At 37.1% G+C, this 20,484-nt stretch overlaps 1 protein-coding gene and 1 pseudogene across 2 annotated transcripts in view; one reads left to right on the plus strand and one right to left on the minus strand.

The window, feature by feature from the left end:
* Nucleotides 1-1,396: 1,396 nt before the first annotated feature.
* LOC117205754 lies at nucleotides 1,397-2,019 on the plus strand (annotated as a pseudogene).
* Nucleotides 2,020-5,122: 3,103 nt separating this feature from the next.
* The window catches only part of LOC117205575 (PWWP domain-containing protein 2A-like), a 41,621-nt gene continuing 26,259 nt past the window's right edge, over nucleotides 5,123-20,484 (minus strand). The window contains exons 2-8 of one of the 2 annotated variants that reach the window (XM_033444127.1): nucleotides 17,955-18,273; nucleotides 16,321-16,561; nucleotides 14,689-15,373; nucleotides 14,111-14,384; nucleotides 13,871-14,047; nucleotides 13,612-13,746; nucleotides 5,123-12,507 (exon numbers count right to left, since the gene is read on the minus strand). In XM_033444127.1, coding sequence (XP_033300018.1) covers nucleotides 12,361-12,507; nucleotides 13,612-13,746; nucleotides 13,871-14,047; nucleotides 14,111-14,384; nucleotides 14,689-15,373; nucleotides 16,321-16,561; nucleotides 17,955-18,273 — 1,978 coding nt within the window. In that variant the 3' untranslated portion in view covers nucleotides 5,123-12,360. Of the gene's footprint in view, nucleotides 12,508-13,611; nucleotides 13,747-13,870; nucleotides 14,385-14,688; nucleotides 15,374-16,320; nucleotides 16,562-17,954; nucleotides 18,274-20,484 lie in introns of both variants that reach the window. The other variant, XM_033444126.1, reaches the window with a different exon arrangement.

The raw sequence follows: 20,484 nt of genomic DNA on the forward strand, positions 1-20,484 counted from the left end.
GTAAAATCTTGGAAATACCCGTAAAAAATTATCGTAAAATATGTATTTTACAGATTACAGGTAAGGAATTCCCAGCGTCGAAATGATAGAAAAATTATTCCTAAAGACTTATTCTGATACGATAAGAAATCGTCGATGGTATTAGTTCCCTTTTTGTAAAGACTCGTAAAACAAATTGTGCATTTAAACGACACGCAACTTCAATTCTACGATCGCATAAATATAGGTCAATAAATTTGTAAAAATATTACAAAATTTACTGGTAAATGATCATGAATAATGACCACTTTAGCCATCGCAATTTACAAATATTTGTGATAGAGCACCGATAAATGCTACCGAGAACTTACTTAGCAAATATCTTCAAGTACTCTCGAAATCGGTTTTCCCAGTGAAATTTGATCTTCCGTTTCCACGTAGCGAGCAACGAAATTTCTTCCACTGATTTTATTCACCCAGAGTAGGATAGTTCATCGTAGCGAAATCTTTCACGCCGAATCACAAAATAGGCACACGCGAATAATTTTTACAGAAATTAAAAATCTTTAATTTTCTTTCGTCTCCTCCGCACTGCTACATCGACGAGACATTAAACACACGGAGAGACGACGTTTCTCACCAAATGTCCCTATCTTTCACTTTCTATCGTTTCTTGAAATAAGTTTAACGTTAACCGTAACAATTTTAAATTAAATTGCGTCGGCGAGATCGTAGAAAGTAGCTGATGGGAGAAAACTTGTCGTCCGGTGTTCGACTAAATTTCCACATTTCGAGGACACGTTTTCCTTCGATCCAATTAATATATATAATTGTTACATCCTGCTGCCAGGCCATTCTCAATGCCACTGATTGTGAAAACGTGCTACGAACGTGCGTGTATCTCGAACGTGCAACGATAAGAAATCATCGCGAGACCATCGAATCGGAGCCCGCACGTAGCTATACGTCGACCATCGATTGCGTTCCTCCGGCCAGATTATATTCCACACGTGCTTCTCTCGATGATGTTTCGCGTCTGTGCCTGCCGCAAGTAGCGTAACGCGCCGATATTGACAAACCGGCTCGTGTCCCTCATTTTCGGCAATGATCGATTGCTTATCTGCTCGTGAGGTTTCGTGAATAACACGTTCGATACTCTTCGTAACTGACTGACGCATTCATCGGGACGATAAAAGTCTTTTATTCTTCTGCATAAAAGAATTATCGCGCAGAAATAAGTTGAATAAATTTGTTTAACGCGCATACTGTCAATGAGGCCATCGGTGACGAAACAAAAAAAATTTTCGATAATGTTACGCTCTTAATATTGTACCAACGGTACAAGGAGAAGGTGTAGTAGTAAAAAAAAAAAAAAACAATAGTAAAAATAACGAAAGATCGAATCGCGTTTGAAATAATGAGTTACATAAGTTCAGAAATTGTCGTAAGAGATAAATTAAGTAATTGTATCGAATAAGGTTGTAAGAGCTCTACCGTTGATATCACAGTACAATCTTGTGTCCTCGTTGGAAGACCGGGAGTAATAACTGTCATAAATAAGAAGCGAGTCGGATTTCTTCTTCAGTGGCGGTGCAACGATAAGATGATAAAATAAATTAGTGCAATGATAAGTATGCAAAACAATGGTTAAAAATACCGAAATGCATATCCATCCGAACGACATATGTCATTGTAGAGGGTTGAAAGATCACTTTTCTTACGTCGAATCTGTCAATATCGAAATGTTCGAGAACACTGAATCAGTTATGCTCTGTTCATTTTTAGAAGCGCAACGTTCTATTAAAATTCGATTAAACAACGACAAGCTAGTGGCATTTTCGTCGTAAACAACGAACTTGTTATCAGTATAATGGTAAATGAAGGTAAGGTTAATGTTATTTTAATATAACGAAATAGTAAGATAACGATTATAAAATAGGATACAACGACAAGGAAATGAAATACGTAAAACTATATGGATTCATTGGTATACCTACGCGTGAATATGCACAGGGTATCTCGCATATAACACACATTTAGTTAACATTCAAACATTGAAAAATAGAAAATAGTGACTAACTTATAAATATGATTTGTAAACGTCATCTTAAAGGCATAATATAATATCGTAGCCAACATTGAAACGAGTTCCACGACAGATGACACGTTCTTGTAACCTCACAGTGATAAATCAGTAAAAATATCAATGTCGTTTCGCTGCTCGACTCTTTATTAAAATTAATTCGTATCGATACTCGTCCCTGGCACCTTTTTGCTACTTGTCAACAAAGACAAGCCATTATCAGTAACTCGGACTTCTTGCCTGGTTTATTAACGAGAAACGGAATTCGATCGTTAAGTATACGTGAATACATGGATGAAAACGACCAGAACTTTGAACATCGAACAAAGTAAATTAATACGCTGCTGTGTCATTATTTTCACGCTATTTTGATTTAAGCGAAGTGTCTTTACTCGAAGTCAGTTTAAGGTCATAATTTGACCCGCGTAAGTCGAAGTAAATAGAGTGGTTGGTGTAAATGTCAGACGTGTACTAGTAACGACCTTTAAAGGAATCACTTCTTCAAACCGTGTAAATTTGTTTTATTTTATTTTTAGTTTAACAGATAAGGAAGCACGTTGTTTTATTTTCTTCTCGATTATCAAAAAACAGAATGACGCGTTCTCTGAATTTTCAAATCGATTCTTACCTTTAGAGTGATAGACGTTTGTAGACGTGCGCTATTTACGTCTTTAGATCGATAAAGCTGTAAATTGGAGAATAATCCGCTAATAGAAGTGGAAATTGACGCGAGTATTTACTGAGATTATGCGTGTTATCGCGGGCACAAATTTCTCTGTACACAACATGTACAGGGTGATGTTTGATTACGTAACACGATATGCAATCGTTTCTAGAAATGAAAAATAAGAAAAGGAAGAAAAGAACAGCGAGAAAACCGTAACGTAGATAATTAAGAATAATTATACTTCGTAGCGACGTTATTATAGCAATAACTCATAATAAGAAATAACTCGTAATAAGAAAAATCAATTTCTTCCATTCGTAATTTAATTTCTTCCTTTAATTATTAATTAATCGTTATTAAAAAATCACTCGTGAAATACGTACTTACAAAATCGACCATTCGTGTTTATTATACCAACGATATTTCACGAGAACATCTTTTATGACCTACATATTAATTTGCCATTGCAAAAAGAACAAGAAGAAAAGATTGCGACTTCTATGAAACATTAGTTGAACTATCGTCATTTTAGAACACTCAAGGGAATGAGCCCATCTAAATAATGAAAGACTACTCTTTTTCGTTCCTTTCTTCTTTCTCCCTTCGCGTTTTTATGATTACAAGAAGAGTAAAGGAACTTTGATAGATATCCAACGAAATCATCAGATAAATTGAACGTCGTTTTACCTTACGTTTAAGAGGATGCTGGCGGCTATGCGCAATGAGCACATACTTCTAACGCAGCCAGGCTGCGCTTTCAGAGATAATGCGATGATGAGAACTGATGATAGCGATTACGTCGGTCGCACGTGGAGGATACGATCGATTTCTATTCTGCAAAAGTGAAACATCGCTTTAGAAAAGATGTCTGCTATTTGAATAGCTCTATCTGCTCGAGATTTGTCGTTGCCTCTGGTCTCTTGGTCGATGCAAACTGTATCTATACCCGGTTGAAGTCAGTTAGAAATTTTCTACAAATATTTTATTAAGACTCTCTTAATTATCGTTTGTTTGAAAATTATGTAGAATGAGGATAAGCGGCAAGAAAGCTCGAACAACGATGTTAAGTAACATCGTTGCTTCCAGAGGAAAAAATATAAAAGTTTTTCTTTCGAGAAAACATGCAACAAAATGTACAACTCGATAAAAGCAACCGTCCAATTCAAAAACGAAAAGTTTGTTAATCGTTCTTAAAGAAAAAGAGAAAAGACGTTTTTACGGAGGCGTAAGAACCGAGAACTAGTTCTGTTGTTAATTAAATTAGTATTATATTATATTAATGATAATCTCCAATGCTTTGTTTTCCCTGACAAGAGTTCGTTGTTGAAAAAACACCGGCGAGTAGAAGTAATTTCCATTTAAGACGTTCCGTCTTGCCCGTTACGATTTTCCTCTCCGTGTCATTCCTTTATTTCCTGTTGTGCAATCTCGTAAAATTCTAGAAAGACGAAACGAAGATTCTCGAGAGGCATACGTGCGCTCGATCTACCGTAAAACACTGTACAAACTGCGTCGGTTCTCGCGTTCCTCCGCCAGCATCGAACAAGGTGAACGCGATCGCGGACAACGGAATTAAAAACGTAGAAGGAGGAAGACAAGAGGAAAGAGTAACTGGAAAAAAGAAACGCAGGGTAAAAAAACGAAGCAGAGAAGAAAAAGTAAGAAAAAGAAGAAAAAGAAAGAAGAAAGGGAGGTAGTAGGGAAAAAAAGAAGTAGAACAATGTCCTCTTTGTTCCATTGAACGCTCGCGTCGCCTCGTTCAATGCAACGAAGAAGACAAGCGCGCGCGCTCATCTGGGGAACGATCACGGTTCAAATGTTCGTTTTTCAGTAGTAAAAAAGATAATATATACAAGACTCTGAGTTGACGTTTGACTTCTTCTTTTTTTCTCTCGTTTCTCTTTTTTGCTCATTTGCTTCCTTGCAAGTGACACGTGTTTCTTTTTGCTTCAACTGCGACAGACTGGCCATCGATCTTTATCGTGCTGTCGAATGATACTGAAATCTGCGTGTGTGTGAGTAATTATGCAGATGTACGTGTTTCCACGTGTCTATGTTCCACGTACGTGTCGTACATATAACGCGTATGTGTGCATTTTTTTTTTTTTTTTCTAAATCGCTGCAAAGCAACAGCAACGAGAAATAGTCTCCGCTGTAATGATCATCAGTCATCTACTTCTCTCTCTCTCTCTCTCTCTCTCTTTCGCACTTCATTCGTTCATATTTCTTCTTTCATTCTTTCGTCCTAACAAACACACATGCACTCTCTCGTTACTGTTTTTCTTTTCAAGTTTTGCTTCCTTCTTCTTTCCTTTTTTGCTTTGCGTTTTACACTTAGCTTCTATCGAGTATGCGTCGAATATGATCGGTTGTTCGGCAGAATCGGAAGACGGTGGTTTTTCTGGTTTTTATTTAAAAAAATACAGGTCCAGCACGCGGTATAACGATTCGTCTCGGTTCGGCCACTTCTTAACGTCGTGACCGGAAGTTCTAGATTCGGCAGCGGCGAATGCGTATCCGTGGGTCGACTTAGGCGAGCTTTCTGGCTTCTAGAGCTTTTAAAAGGGACATTTGCTTCTCTTTCTGCCGTTCCTTGGCTTTACAACGTGCAGGTTCGTTTCGATTTTACAATACGCAGAAAGGAATCGAATTTTTGGAATGGAATAAGTATTGTACGTTTGATACAGTGAAATTTTTATTAATCGTTCCATCTTCGTGTATCCGATTTATATATTAAGAATAGAATTCAGAATATCTCACCCAATTTTATTTACGACAGAACACTCAAGGAAAACGTAATCGTGCCGATTTAAAAATACAGTAAATAGATGATTCTTTTCTTTTCATTTATTCTCATCTTTTTACTTATTGCACCAAAATCCCTACGACGCAAACGAGAATATGGCGTGAAAATTTGATTTTCGTGGATTATTACATGGTGTTGTTTCAACGAATATATCCACTATCTCGAAAAATGATCTCGAAAGAAACTTACAATTAGCCTTCCGCATGTTATACCTCTTTCCTCATATGCATACTACACACTTACTATCAAGATACAAGCTATGACAAAGAATTCCACTTAAATCTGACATTTTGAACACAATTGCCACCTGAAGCTCAACTTTGATCTTTCTTCTAAATATACATATATCGTATAGAGAAAATTCGACTCCTTTCCATTCTGTCTTAACAATTATACCATTAGTTTATCGACAAAAATAAATCGTATGATAAAAAATCTCGCTTCTACATCGCTACAGCAACGAAAGAGCATAAAAAGACTTTTAATCATTGTTAGAATATTTATTTATATTAACCGCGTTTTATTCAAAAAAACTATTTATAAATGGTTCCTCGTATTTTTCGTTATAAAAAGGAAAACAGGGTTGCCCTCTATCGAAACATTCATTCAGGCTCGTTTATTTGTACTTATACGGATCTATTTCCCTCGACTAATCGTGTAATATCGTTTAGAAACATACTTATTTCTTTTCTTTTTTTCTTTTTCGTCCTCTTTCGGGGACTCCCCGAAAATTCATCATTCGCCTCTGCACGCGCGCGCGCTTTTAAAACATACGCTTGCACGCACGCGCGTACGCGGTTCGTTCTCCACATAGTGGATTTTCGTCGAAAAATGAACACTTGTTTTTCTCAGGATAGGGCCGCACCTACGTCGAGCAGCGGAAAATCGCGAGGAAAACGTAGGACCGGGATCGATTCGCTGTGCGGTCAACTAGGCTATATGCAAATCAAGCTGCCGCTATTTAAAACAATAGCGACAATTAGTACACGTCCTTTACTCGACGTCCAACCCTTGGAGCTTTAGAAATTCTTGAAACTCTACGCCTTTCACATTCTTCCCAGAATCGAGGACGAAATTCTAAATAGAGATTCCTTTTCTTTTCTTTTTTTTTTTTCTTTTTTCTAGAATTATAAATCCTGTGAAAGATCTTTGAGAATATTTTAGTTTAGAAAATAGCTTCTTTGTGAGTTTTAGAATGTACATATACTAGATTTGTAGCGAATTGAAGGTGTTAGTAAGGTAATTAGCTAGTTTACCTGATTTTTAGCTTATCTATCGCTAGATGTGTGTGTGTTTTTTAAACACAACCAACGGGATGAAGCCTAATTAGAAAGTTACTTCTTCCGCTAATATTATGCGCATTCTTCGTGAATGCGATTCACGTAACAGAGAATAACAGCGTAGTGATAAAGAAACAAAGTGAAATTTAAGAAATATATAGACGCATGAGCCTCGCACAATTACAGAAGGCTCTGTGTATTAGCTTAAAAGAAAATTCACGAGACACTGTTTTCCCATTAGAAACGATTAACGATAAAAATAAATAGATAGAGACTTTATTTTTATGCTCCGAGGATTGAACGACGATAACATTATCTCCTATTGTCGATTATTTAAGTACCTAATCCAGAGCTAATCGCTTAGCTCAGAAATCGAGAGGGAAAGCATCGTCGAGAATCGAAAGACGATGCGTTTTCGCTTTGCACGCGTACTTATATACGCAGTTTATTTTCTGCTCAACGATAGGTTCAGCGTGGTACAGTGGCGTTTTCTTTAGGAACAGTTCGTGAAGGGTTGATTGCAAGAAAAAAAAGGGGGTGAGGAATAAAAAGAAGGGGAAAAAAGGGAGGAAAGAAGAAGTAAAGTAGAGGAATTCGCAAAATAGCGAACAGCGACTCTTTCGACGGGAGGCGACGAAAAGTATAGAATAAATCTACGGTGTGTGTACTCGTGTCTGCGTGTACGTGTGTATACGTGTGTATTACTGAATACAATGATATTACATAGATGACACGTGGCTCTCTTATACAATTATGCAAGCAATTAACAATCGAACTCTATGTAAGTGTGAACGTGTCCAGTGTATGTATAAGTATTGTATATACGTAAAGATTTTTTTAGGCAACGTACCACGACTCGCGCATACCTATATTCGTAATGATAATGCTCGATTAATTAATTACGAATCGAATAACGATGAATCGATGACGATTAATTAATAGCGGTAATTTATTTCGCCGCCAAACACTTCTCTACCCGATATGTGTTAGTCGAAATAATATTCTACAACGTTCGTACGGACACAAGCGACACATCGATACATCATCGTATTTACCATTCGTCGTTTTGCATTATAATACACGTAGAAATTAATTCGTCATTATTTATGTATAATATACATCTGAAAAATCACAGTTACTTAAAAACATCTTGGCTTCTCGCTTTGTTATCCCTTTCCTTGTCATTCATTCGCGCTTAAACACATTCACACATATTTCACATTCGCTTATTATTTATCTATTTAGCTTTTATCCGGCCGAACGTTCGTTACTCTTCGATCATTCTTCTTTCTCTTTCTCATCCGTGCACGCAAGTACCTCTTTAAACCTCGTTAACAAGCACGATCAACGTTTTAACGGCTAATTTTCACGAATGTATTATTCACGTACGTCTAATATTTCTGCCTTGCCTCAGTCCTTTGCTGTTTCTATCGATAGAAAAGATCTTTCGCGTAAATTAACCCTCCGTAATAACAGGTTATTTTTTTACGGCTCTTATTTACTTTATCTTTCTTTTTTTCCTGCCTTACAAAACGAAACATGTCAATGTTTTAATTTTTGTGTCGCTTAATGAATATACATAAAAGTTTCAAAAGAAATCGATAATTTCTCTTCTCGACGTTATTCGAATACAAATCTGTAATTAGCCGGATAGATCGAGGATAAATCCAGTTATAGAGGGTTAGAGGCAATGTCTTTTTCCTGGACGTTATTTGGTTTAAATATCCCTCGCGTGTGTTATACATATATCGGTGATTGCGAAATTAGTCGATGCTCGTAATGAAAAATTATCGTATCTCTTTTTCTCTTCTATTATTTAGTTTCTTTTCTCAATTGGATTGTAACATATGAAATGTTTATTTATGGGAATATTGGGAGAGTAATAATTATTCGAGCATTAGATGCGAAACTATAGGGAAAATATTAGAGTGGAATTAACTCGTTACTTATATCTTTCTACTTGTATTAACTCGCCAAGGAACGATGTACCAGAAATGGAATAGTAAATAGTAAAATTCGATTCATCGATGCTTGGAATTATAAATAAATATTATAAATAGCCAATAAAAAAATCAACAACGTGCGAAAAATAGATAATTTGAAGTTCAACTAAACAATGAAATATTTAACAACGCTTTTGGAAACAAAATCAAGAGATCCTACTTTAATTTCTCGTTCCTTCTCTCGTTTAAACGACTTTTCTTAAGGAAACTAACTTTCCTACTGACAAATATATACATTTCGAGAAAAATTCGTTACGTTAGTCTTTCATGAACACTTCATGGACAAGTCTTTCGTAAATAGAATACGAAACATTGTAATTATTCATAAATAATCGTTTCACTCAAACGATGAACACTTTGTTTGACAAATGATTTAAGGGAACCAAGTAGCTAACAAATGTCTCATATGTTACAATCCAATCACTTTCAATCGATTAATTTATACTTTTAAAAAGATATTGTTTACGCGCTACGACCGGACTCGAGAAAAAAATATAACGTAACAGCGTTGGATACTTTGCTACATAAAGAGATTTGTAATAAAAAATATTTGATACGCTACGTACGAAAATATAAAAATTTTAAACAATAATTTAAAAGAAGGGCTCTTAACTAGCGCCCTTTCACTTAAAAAATGACAATATAAAAATTTATATTATTATCTGTTATCGTTATACCGACTATCGCCAGGCCAATTCAACTCGAATCTCTGATTACATTTCGCTTTCTGCGGAAGAATTGGTCGGTGATAATCAAGAAATCAAACAACCATTAATCGTCTATTCGCGAACTACGATCGTATCAGAAAGCTTATCGACCAACAAAAATCTACCTCTACGTTCAATGTTATCCACTGAAACGAATTGTGTGCCTTCTCTTTTTTAATTGCTATCTTGCTTGTACAGTACCTTTTTCTTCGTACAAATTTTTCCAAGCGCGCGATGTTGCTTCTACAAAGCGCCGGAAATTACGATCCATACTTTCACTGAATATTTCATCGAATTTATTTCGTGAATTTTTCCTATAAAACGAGATAAAGCGCGATATTTATACAAATGTCTTCGTATCGGCGACGAGAATCGAGGATTTGTGAGAAAAAGTCAGAAGACGAACGCGAAGATACGGAGAAAGTTCGTTTCTCCTGAAACAATGTCTTTGAATAGTTATGGGACTTTGCTATAAGTGAAAGGAGGGTATTTAAATTCAACGAAGAAGAAAATATCGTGGATTCATTAGGCAGTTCTCGAAAGGATCGAGCTTCAAGATCATTTTTATTCGAAGATCGAACGACGACCAAAAAGATAGGAAAGTTCGAACGAAAATAAAAAAAAAAAGAGGAGATGGAGATGAGAACGTCTGTCCAACGACGGTCTGGAGATTTGATGAAGATCTATCTTAAAGCAAAGAGCAAACATCCAGCTGACTCGCACGTGATTACTGATATCGAAATAAAGATTCGATATCGTGATATTGACGTGTTCGTCGCGTGACGATCCTCTCGTCTCCCTTATTTTATTCCCTGCTACTCAAATCACGCATATTCCTCAGGGAAATATTTTAGAACGAAGTCGATCGAATTTTCCCTTCATTCTCATTTGCACTTCTGTTCGTTCAGACATAGGAATATGATGAGGGCCAGCGCAAGGCAGGTTCAGCGCGTTCGCCGGAACCCGGCCCCAAAATTACCCAATTAAAAAACACCGATTTTGATTAACTTTTTACAGAATGATGATACCATTAACAAATGTAGGACATTTTTTTAATGGCGATGATTCAATTTAAAAGAGTGACAAAAGTCATCAAAGTTTAGTGTAACTCTATAAAATCCTCGTATCCTGGAAACTACATGAGATAAAAAATCCAGGCGCTTTCAGAGAAATGTACTTTTTAGAGAAATTAAACTACAACAATAGTTTTTTTGCAAAAGTCGTACACGATTACAGATTTTGTACTTTCATTGAACTTTTGCCCCTTGAAAGCGAATTATAGATGCGAACAAATATTACTTGGACTTGATTAAAAAACTGCTTATAAAAAATATATAATATGTAACAGCATTTGTAAATAAATAATTCTTCGTTGTAAAATTTAAGTGTAGGATTTGAATGTATATTCAGGCTCCGCAAAACGTCACGCCGGCCCCAAATATAATGACTGGTAAAGAGGAAATATAGAACTTGAATATAGAACATGGATTTGTCCAGAAATTAATCACGAAAATTTACGGATACACAGTGAAACGTTTCTGAAAAAAACGGCTCGATGAATGTAAAATAACCGAATATTGTAATAATGAAACGTCGAGCTTGAGAGATAAGAAGGATGGAAGAAATTCGAGAGAAAGAAGAGAATGTTTGTAGCAGACTGAGACACGCTTTTATCATTTTTTTATCGCCAAGTTAACATTGGATACCGTAAATATTGATATAAGTGGAGATTTGGATAATCGACCGTTTGTGAAGCATCGGACATTTGGAATTCACAACTGTCGACTCGTCAAGGATTATCGTCGACGAAAGAAGACTGAAACGAATATCAATCCTTGGCAGTGTTGGTATGAAGCGTAAACGAAACTTTCAAGAAAAGTTGATTTTAGATAATAAAGAATGCAAGGAATGCAGCGCTACAAAAAATTTCGGTTGTCCATTACTCTCTTAGCACGTAAAATATACACTGTTTTACAAGATTAAACGTTATAGCATTCTCGGTTAAAGCTTCTTAAACATTCAGCGATTCTACACGCCAAACAGTAATTAAAGTGTCATGAATGAATTTGCGATTTGTCGAAAATGTATTGTCCATATTCTCAAATATGTTAATTATAAAGAAGCGACGAATAGAGTCGTAAACGATTTCCGAAACGTCTACGGGTCGTATCGAAGATTCACTGCCCGCACTGGATATATACTACACACTTGTCCTTGACACAATGATCACAATAAAATTATTAATACAGATATATACGCGTATGTGTATATATATGTATGTATATATATGTGTGTATATGCATATATATAAAGAATTCAAGTAAACGATCATCGCTAAATAATGATTTAGTAATCAATGAGATGTTTAATGTACAGTGACGACACCCGTGTGATTTTAACGTATATGTATGTTGTCTGTGTCTAACTATCAAAGAGAAGTCATAGACATATTTCTTTAGTGTAGTATGAAATTATTCCTCGAGAGCTGACGTGTCATCTCTAGAGATTATACCCTACCTAAATACTTTTTACACGCTAAATGTTCGCTCGAAAAAAGCTGAGGATAAAAAAAAAAACAGCCAGTGGTGGCAGTAAACTTCATTCAGCGTTGGTGTCGCCGTTAGTTTGACCATATTTAACATGGACGACGACAGCAGGCGCGACTCAACTGAATTAAAACATCGATCAAGAGCTATTCCATTAATGCTAAAGTCAATTATGTACAAAAATTTGCTTTATATATTACATGACGATTTCGATCCGCCGTTAGAATCAATCTCCGACGACGAATACCCGGCAGTTAAAGGAATGGTGTCGAGCGCCGTGCACCTTCCCTTAGGAGAGAACGTTGACCTCGCGCGGTGAGCTACACACGTTTAAAACGCTACTCGTCGAGTTAGGCGTGATTTGACTTCGGGCTTCATTCTGTGCCTGTCGTATCGCTTCCTTATACGGACCTCGTTTCTTCTTGTTGTACCGCGTCTAAAACAGACATCGATCGATATTCACAATTATTATACTGCTACTTTACTACTCTGCAGCAACTAGAAGTTAGAATCAACAATGAATCTAAATTGCCATCTTTCTAAGTGAAATAAATTTATTCTTTTTTAAATTATATATATGTCGGGTTTACATTAGAATTAGGGTTAGGGGCGTGAAACGATTATCATAGAACCGGACAAGTAACCGTGGTAGTTAGATACTCGAGAAACTAATGACAATGATCCTAGGTTCAATAACGAATCCGCGGTCGACAGGATGATAGATGAACGTGCTCACAGAATCTAAGTCGGACGCGTAATATTCACTGGTCGTAAGGGGTTATTCTTTTCGTCGATGAGATCGCGAGAGAGAATGACTTTCCCGTCCTGATGATGCCACAGAGGAAAACTATAATGGGGTGTGTCTAAGGACACGAGATCATCGGATTCGTCGAGAAAAGCCTTCGTTCAGAAAGTAAGGGAAATTGGCGTTGCTGCTAATTGGTCAATCTCCATATCGGTGGTTAGAAAAAGATGCTAGCCGCCCTCGAGGGAAAGTTGCTAGTGGGAGACGCCGCTCGTTGAAAAATAGGTCTCTCCTATTTTCCCGTAGTTGGGACAAAGACTGTTTGTCTGTTTGAAGGACTTTAGTTGGCTAAATCTTAAGATATATAACGGGCCCTCGGGCTAGCTGAACATGTACTGCGGAGACGCATCGACATCTGGCAATCATCTTACTCGAAGAATAGGGTCTGCGTGTGGCGAGCCACGGGACAGAAACCGTTGGAATGTTTACTGTCGCGTGTCGCCACGAATATTTCTTTTAAGGAGAGCTATAGAATTATTCCATGCCTTTGTTAGACAAAGCGTTCATCCCGTGACCGCGGCTACGTTCGGCGACTGGCTGTCGCCTCGAGCCCAAGCTCACTATCACAACTCTCGAACAATTACAATCGGATTGAATAACTACAATTATTTAATTACAGCTATAGTAGACTCTAGGTTACAATGTTGCGGGATTATCCAAAATTCCAAAGGCTCCGGTGTTCTTTCATCTCCGATATATATATTATACATAATTATATATTAATAAGATATCTACCTTGAATGTTTCTAAAAATGGACTCAACTGGTCACACGACATTAGAGAACTTGTCGAAGAACCGTACCAGGCGACGTGAGCCTGCGGTCCGGACGACGTACCATCCTCTTTACAAGAAACTGTGATGCTGAGAACCTGGAAGAACAAACACACATTTTAGAATACGATATTTATTTAAGCTGAATACACATGATCATACTAGAGAACACATATTAAAAGGAATATCCAGCAAAATAAATGAATATCTAATAATGCATACCTTTCCAGGCCACCAAGGAAATCCATGAATCTTTCCCCACACCACGTCACCAACGTCCATTCTTCTACCGTTAGCAGTGAGGCAATGTTCGACAGGCGTCGCGGCAAGACGCATCATCAAAGGATGAGACTGCGGTGGAAAGTCCGGAGCAGTTTCGCCGGCGTCGACTTCAGGTTCCTGTTCACTTAGTTCATCACTGCTTGCACCAGGACTTTTGCAACCCAACGAAGAATTACTCACAGGATAATCACATCTAGCGTAAGCGTTTGTATTCAATCTCTTCAGAGATATGGATAGTTTTTGCTTCAGGCACTGCTCCTTTATCGCTGTGTACGATTCGCTGCCCGGAAGGACGTTCCAGTTCTGCTGATTCTCGGTACTTCCGGATTCCAAACAAGGCTGCTGATGCTGCGACTGTTGGCTCTTGTGTTTACGGTCTTCCTTGTGTTTCTTTTTATGCTTCACTTTATGCTTGCGACGGTGATACGATAATGTGTCGTACGTAGGATTGTAACTGTAAGAAAAATAAATCATAATTAGTGTCATATATATATATCTGTATCATACATCCAAAATACTGTAGTTACGAAAAGTATTTGATCACTATTGTATTTATGATACCGTTTACACGCTAATTAATTAGGTCCAAATAGTATATTCGTATCATTTAGTGGTACTTTCGTAGTGATACTATGAAAATGATATGTAGAACCTCGTAAAAGAGCGCCTCATTAAAAAATAAGAATATGTGCAAATACTTTTTCTGTAATCACTATATAGATGCACCTATAACTAGTATCTTAAAACGGTTATTTTACCGTGGAGATCCATTGCAAGGAGATCTCGCAGGCGAAACTCCACCGAGCATTTTCCTTCTGGCCTCTTTCTTAGCCTTCTTCAGTGCACGTTTCGCAGCCTTAGCACTGGCGTCCTTCACACCCTGTTTCTGAGGATCTACTTGCTCCTGTCCATCTTCCTCTCCATCCTCACGATAATCGTAATCGTTGTCAAAATTCCTGGGCAATTCCAACGGATCTCTCTCCGTTTCTGTCTGCACCTCCTCAGCTTCATCAGTTTCCTGCTCGTACTCCGGATCCTGAATCTTGGAGGGTATTTTCAAGACAGTCCCTTCACCCTGAGCACCGAAAGAGATCTTAATCACCGGTGTGGTTCTAGCTGTCCTTGTCGGATCTTCGAACACTGTCTCGTCCCATAGATCCTCCATAGATCCGACGGATCGCTTCTTTCGCGGCACGCGACCCGTTCTTGGCCTCATTGTCGAGTCCGCGGCCGCGAACGTTTTTTTCTCCTCTTCTTCTGGTATTTTTGCACTTTCCACGGAGGAGCTGCTAAGTCTTCTGGGTGTGGCACAATACGCCATTGATGGATTGCTATCACAATCCGTTGATTCCATGCGTTCCTCTGTTGGCTCCATCGCGTTCGCTGATGAGTCGCCCTCCTCGGCTCGATTGTTCCAGTACGATGGGCCAATCTTCACCTTTTCTGCAGGAGAAAAAGAGAAACAGATAAATGACGAGGCTCAAAGAGATTACGTATTAGCGTTATTCTAACATTCTTAATTGGTTAAAGTAAAAGTAGTTTCGTAACATTTATCTTTATAAAAAGGAAATCATATATACGTGTATGTCTGTATATGAATGTCTAAATATCATATCATCTATGGAGTTTTGTAAAGTATATGCAATACTTTCTATCTAGCATTTTTCTTGATCTGTTGCAACTCTTCGTACTTTTTTCACTCGTCATATATTTTTATAACTATCCCAGATAAGCATACGATTGGAGCATTTTGTAAGTATAGAAGGATATAATCTTGTGTCAAAGATAACTAGTTACAGCTTATAAAAAAACATTTTTACGTCAATAGTTATGAATATGTCACATGTATATCAAACATAGATAATTACAATTGAAGAGTAATATAATGAAAATAATTAGATTATTTAGTTTATTAGAAATATTATCGTATTTCTCACTCAATGAGGAGTTTGATCGTTCAATTATCAAAAATAGTAAGTTTTATCCGGCTTCGATTTTTGCATCACATGAATCTTTTTATTTTAATGATCCTCCTTGCACATTCAGTTAGTCGTAATTAAGTGCAAATTATTGGTGTTGCGCGTGTTTTCCACGGACGATCTTATTATCTGCAAATGGACCTTATGTAATTCGACTATCGAAGCCTGAGATAGTTGCTTTAAGCACCTTTTCCGAGGGCAAGCTTCTAAAAGATTAAGATCACGTGTTATACGAAGCACTTCGTCCAAGCATTTCAAAAAGCAAAAACTCAATAACGCAACGAAATCTTTATATAAAAGAAGAAAAAGAAATTTACATGTATAGAATTGTATAACAACTATTTCTTTCATTTGAAATAATTTTAAAATAGAAGAAGGTAGAAAAACTTTCTTTAAATGAAAAATATTAACCATTCGCTTGCATGGCATTGTTGATTTCGTTTGGTTGAAGTCTCGAAATTTTTGGGATGAGAGACGATCCAAGCTTCGACGAATCGGGGCTGAGTGCTGTAGACGACGAGGACTTCGCTGTTTGATGAGATGACACCGTGATGTTCTCGGACTGACACTCAGAGAACAGTATTCTCGAGGCTTTTTGCGGCTGCTGACCACAACGTCGATCGCTTCTTCGAGTGGATCCATGGCCCGTGACCTGATGAAAAATCATGCGTTTTTTACCGATGCGTAAAACTCATCTGACAACTACTCCATTTGCAGTTCCTCGCTGCCCGATTTGCAATGGATTTACGCTGGGAAGATATTTCAATGAAATTTTTTGATAACATATAGCCAACAATAGCTTATTTTTCAAAACAAGCTATTAGTCATATTAAAATAATTTCCATATGATTGTATATGCTTTCCAGGCAACTTTCCAAATACTGCTAAGATATATCAGAGATTTGTCATAATGAAACATTTAGTGGCAGATTTTCTTCCTTTAAAAAGTTTCAAGACAACTGGTGAAATTCCAAATATAAATCACGATATAATGTACTTCGATGAAACTTCTAGCGTCTGACACGGAGCCAGCGAAATAAACTATCTTAAGGCTAAACACGTGTACTGTACGAGAGAACGCCAGTACCCACCAAATGTACCATTAGAACACTTTGTGCTCGAGCGAAGAAGAACTTGAGAGGCAAGTTGCCATGCCCGAATCAAACTACTATCGCGCAATGTAAGTGCACCTCTTGGAAGACAACGCGTTAAGTTACTTTTCCTCTAGTTCAAAATCGTATGACTTTCTTCCTTAGTCTGGCGTGCTCATTCGACGAAGTTTCCTGCAACACAATTTGCTCGTTTCTTTCGCTCCTATTCGCGGGTTTCCTTCGTCGATGCCCCAAACTTTTCACAACCTACATCAGATTTGACGGTTTTTGCCATCGTAGCATCACTACAATAATTTTCTTTAAAAAAGAAAAAATCTCGATGAGCGTTAATGAAGTCGTGAATCCGCGACTATTTTTTTGTCGCGTTGGTTAAGTTAGCTGAAATCATTCATTTCAAAATGACGGAAGATTAAACGTGATTAATTTAAATTAATTCATTTTCACCGTTAGTACCTTCCTATTATTATTCGAAAGATGTAGAGGGATTACAATGAAATACGAAATATTTCTATTTGCAAGAGCCCGGAGCTTTAATATTTAAAGCTTTTGCATAAATTTCGACAGATTTAAAGATATCCAAAAATACGGTTGCGCGATATTTTCACCAGATATGCAAAGAGTCGTTAAGAAAAATATAAAAACGAGCATCCGACTATTCGGTTGTTCCCATTGAAATTAAAAGCTGATAAAAAATAAATACAAATGTAAATTGATACAAATTTTGAAAAAGTACCTTTAATAAATAAAATCGTTAGCTAAAATCGAAAAATCCCGATAATCCACGCAACAAGTTGATACAATTTCGCCAATTATTGGATTAATAAACATCAGCAGCACGTTACTAAAGCAGAAGCACAGTACAGAGAAGCTCCTCTTACCAGCCTCTCACACATGCACACGAGAAAAAAAGAAGAAGAAAATAGGAAATATTACCTGCTGTTGCTGCGGCTGCTGCTGTTCCTGCTGAATCTCGTCGTGCTTCCGTTTTCTGCTGACGTCCACGTTCTCGCTGTTCTCGTTGCAGATCGATCTACACTTGCTACAGAGCACCTGGCGTGGCCTGAGCCTGACCGTTGGCCGTGCATTCTTGTACCTGGCCGGCGGATTGATGTTCCTACGAAGATCGACTTTCGCGGTAGTCAGCGAGTTCTTTCTCTCCTGAAAGTAGCTGAATCGAGCCGCTATCGTCGCCAATTTGTCGCCATCCGGGTCCGGTACAGGTTCCGGGGGTTGCACGCCACACGGTAGGCCTCTGAAAATAACCGTGCACAATGGATGATTGTTAATGATCGGTCGATCAGTCGTTGAATGTTATCCAGTTTGAATAGAGAGTAATTCCGGAGATCTGTACATGTTACAGGATTATACGCATACTTGTTTTATGAATGATGTAGGCGTTTATAATGGATGTATAAATTATGTCTGTTTTAAATGATCACCGCTGAAAATTTGTGCATACACAGTGACACGTATAATCGCGGTAAATACTGTGGTATACGTGTTAGTTCCGCTACTATTAAAGGATTATGCGACAATTAGGAGATTAACTCTATAAATACGTAATGTACATGCAGATACGTGATAAGTGAGTGTTTAAAGTAAAAATTAATGTCACGGACAACTAACTTGTTTAAGGAATTTCACATGTATTGATGTAACGTAACATTGTTGGAACAATATTAAGGGATATTTCTTATTTTAATATTTGATTGAGAGAAACCAAAATTCCTTAAGAAACTTCACGACGCCTGTTGATCGGTGTGTATTTACTTAATATCAAGCATGATAGACAAGTAACGTCAGTGTATGCTAATTATCTATTATTACGAGAGAATCGATATTATAAAAACGATGCATTGGAAATTGGCTACACTGTTGCAAGTCGTAATATTCCAAGGTTTCTTTTGCTGCCAGGACTCTACTTCCTTCCCGAAGATTACGATTTCATTTTATTCCTTGAATCTTTCATTAGAAGGATTCAGTATCGGATTGGAAGAAGACGAATCGATTGGGTGAGTCGGCGAGCTGGGAATTCGAACGCCACGTTGCTGGATTATCTGGGTCATTGATAGACTGTGTTTCCTTCCGAGCTTAACAGTTTAATGTATCATGTTGTTTATGCTAAACTGGAAAACCTACTATAGATTGATAATTTTTTCTGACCAACATAGCACGATTATAAATTCGATATTGTGTAAGGGATCGAAAGATAAATACGCATGAAACTCTATTCTACATTTAACGATCTTAAGAATGATAGGAAAAGTTTATTACGATTTCCATTGCTTTAATCGTAATTTAATCCAGACTTATGCTTGTTACGATCTTTTTTGAGTATGTACGCGTCTGTTATATTTTGTTTCTACCTCAGTTTACTCCTTAAAGTTAGATCTTAATTTGCCATCTATAGAAATATAGCTAGATATATCTTAATTTATTATACAGATTATAATGTATCATTTCATTCCAGTTCATTTTGTTTCGTTACTCTAAGGCTTATCTGCTAAAGAGTGTGTACTATGTTTGCCTCTATGCTATAATATGATACGAGCATGTGTTTCCTTATAAATAATTCCCTGTTTTTGCTCCAGTCTTTGGTATTTCGTTCCAGTTCTGGTTGTTCTTCTTTGATTTCTCTATTCATCCAAGCAGAAAGCTCTCAACTTCGTACCTCCCTTTACGGAGTTCGCCGGTTCTTATTTATCAGGTTTTATCGTTATTTTAATCGATTTCTAATTGATTGCTTTAATTTCAACATTCGAAATAATAAAGATTAATACGATGGGTTTCGAGTTTCCTTCACAGTTATTGAAAACACGACGATATTTTTAGAAAATTATATATTCAGCTTTCTCGCAATAGGGGAGTGATTATATGTGCCAATTTATTTTCCACGCTCCATTCTAATTTTGATCATCTCTATGCAATATATTTAGATACATGCTCAAAATCGTTATGTTTAGCGTTCTAAGCAAGCGAACAAACAACCAACGAGAACTATACAACCTTTAATAACTATACAAAACCGGATAAATAATCTAATGATACCCGAAAATATTAACGTGTAAAAGTGTTGTAAGAACAGAAAATGCACGAATATTTTAACAAAATTCAAAAATATACGAATCTACAGTCAATGAATAGAACATCCCACTTTCAGAGATAAAATTAAACGGATATCCTATTCCTGAAAATCGGGAAGATTTGAAATTATTACAAATTTTTTAGATTCTACAAAATCTTAAAATATGCAGAATCTATTTCTGAAAATTATTTAACAACTATTTGACAATATCGTTGCAAAATTCGAAATGATAAAAAAAACGAGAAGAAACTCTAGCGTATTGTCCATCGTGTTCAAGTAGAATGAACTCTTTATTCGCCAGACAGCCGTCTCATGTATTGACCCACTCAGGTATACCACGAATTCCTCCTCCATAATTCTGGTACCTGGACGAGCTCG

The sequence above is a fragment of the Bombus bifarius genome, unplaced genomic scaffold (assembly GCF_011952205.1).
Source record: "Bombus bifarius isolate JDL3187 unplaced genomic scaffold, Bbif_JDL3187 scf7180000007992, whole genome shotgun sequence".
Classification (NCBI taxonomy): Eukaryota; Metazoa; Arthropoda; class Insecta; order Hymenoptera; family Apidae; genus Bombus; species Bombus bifarius.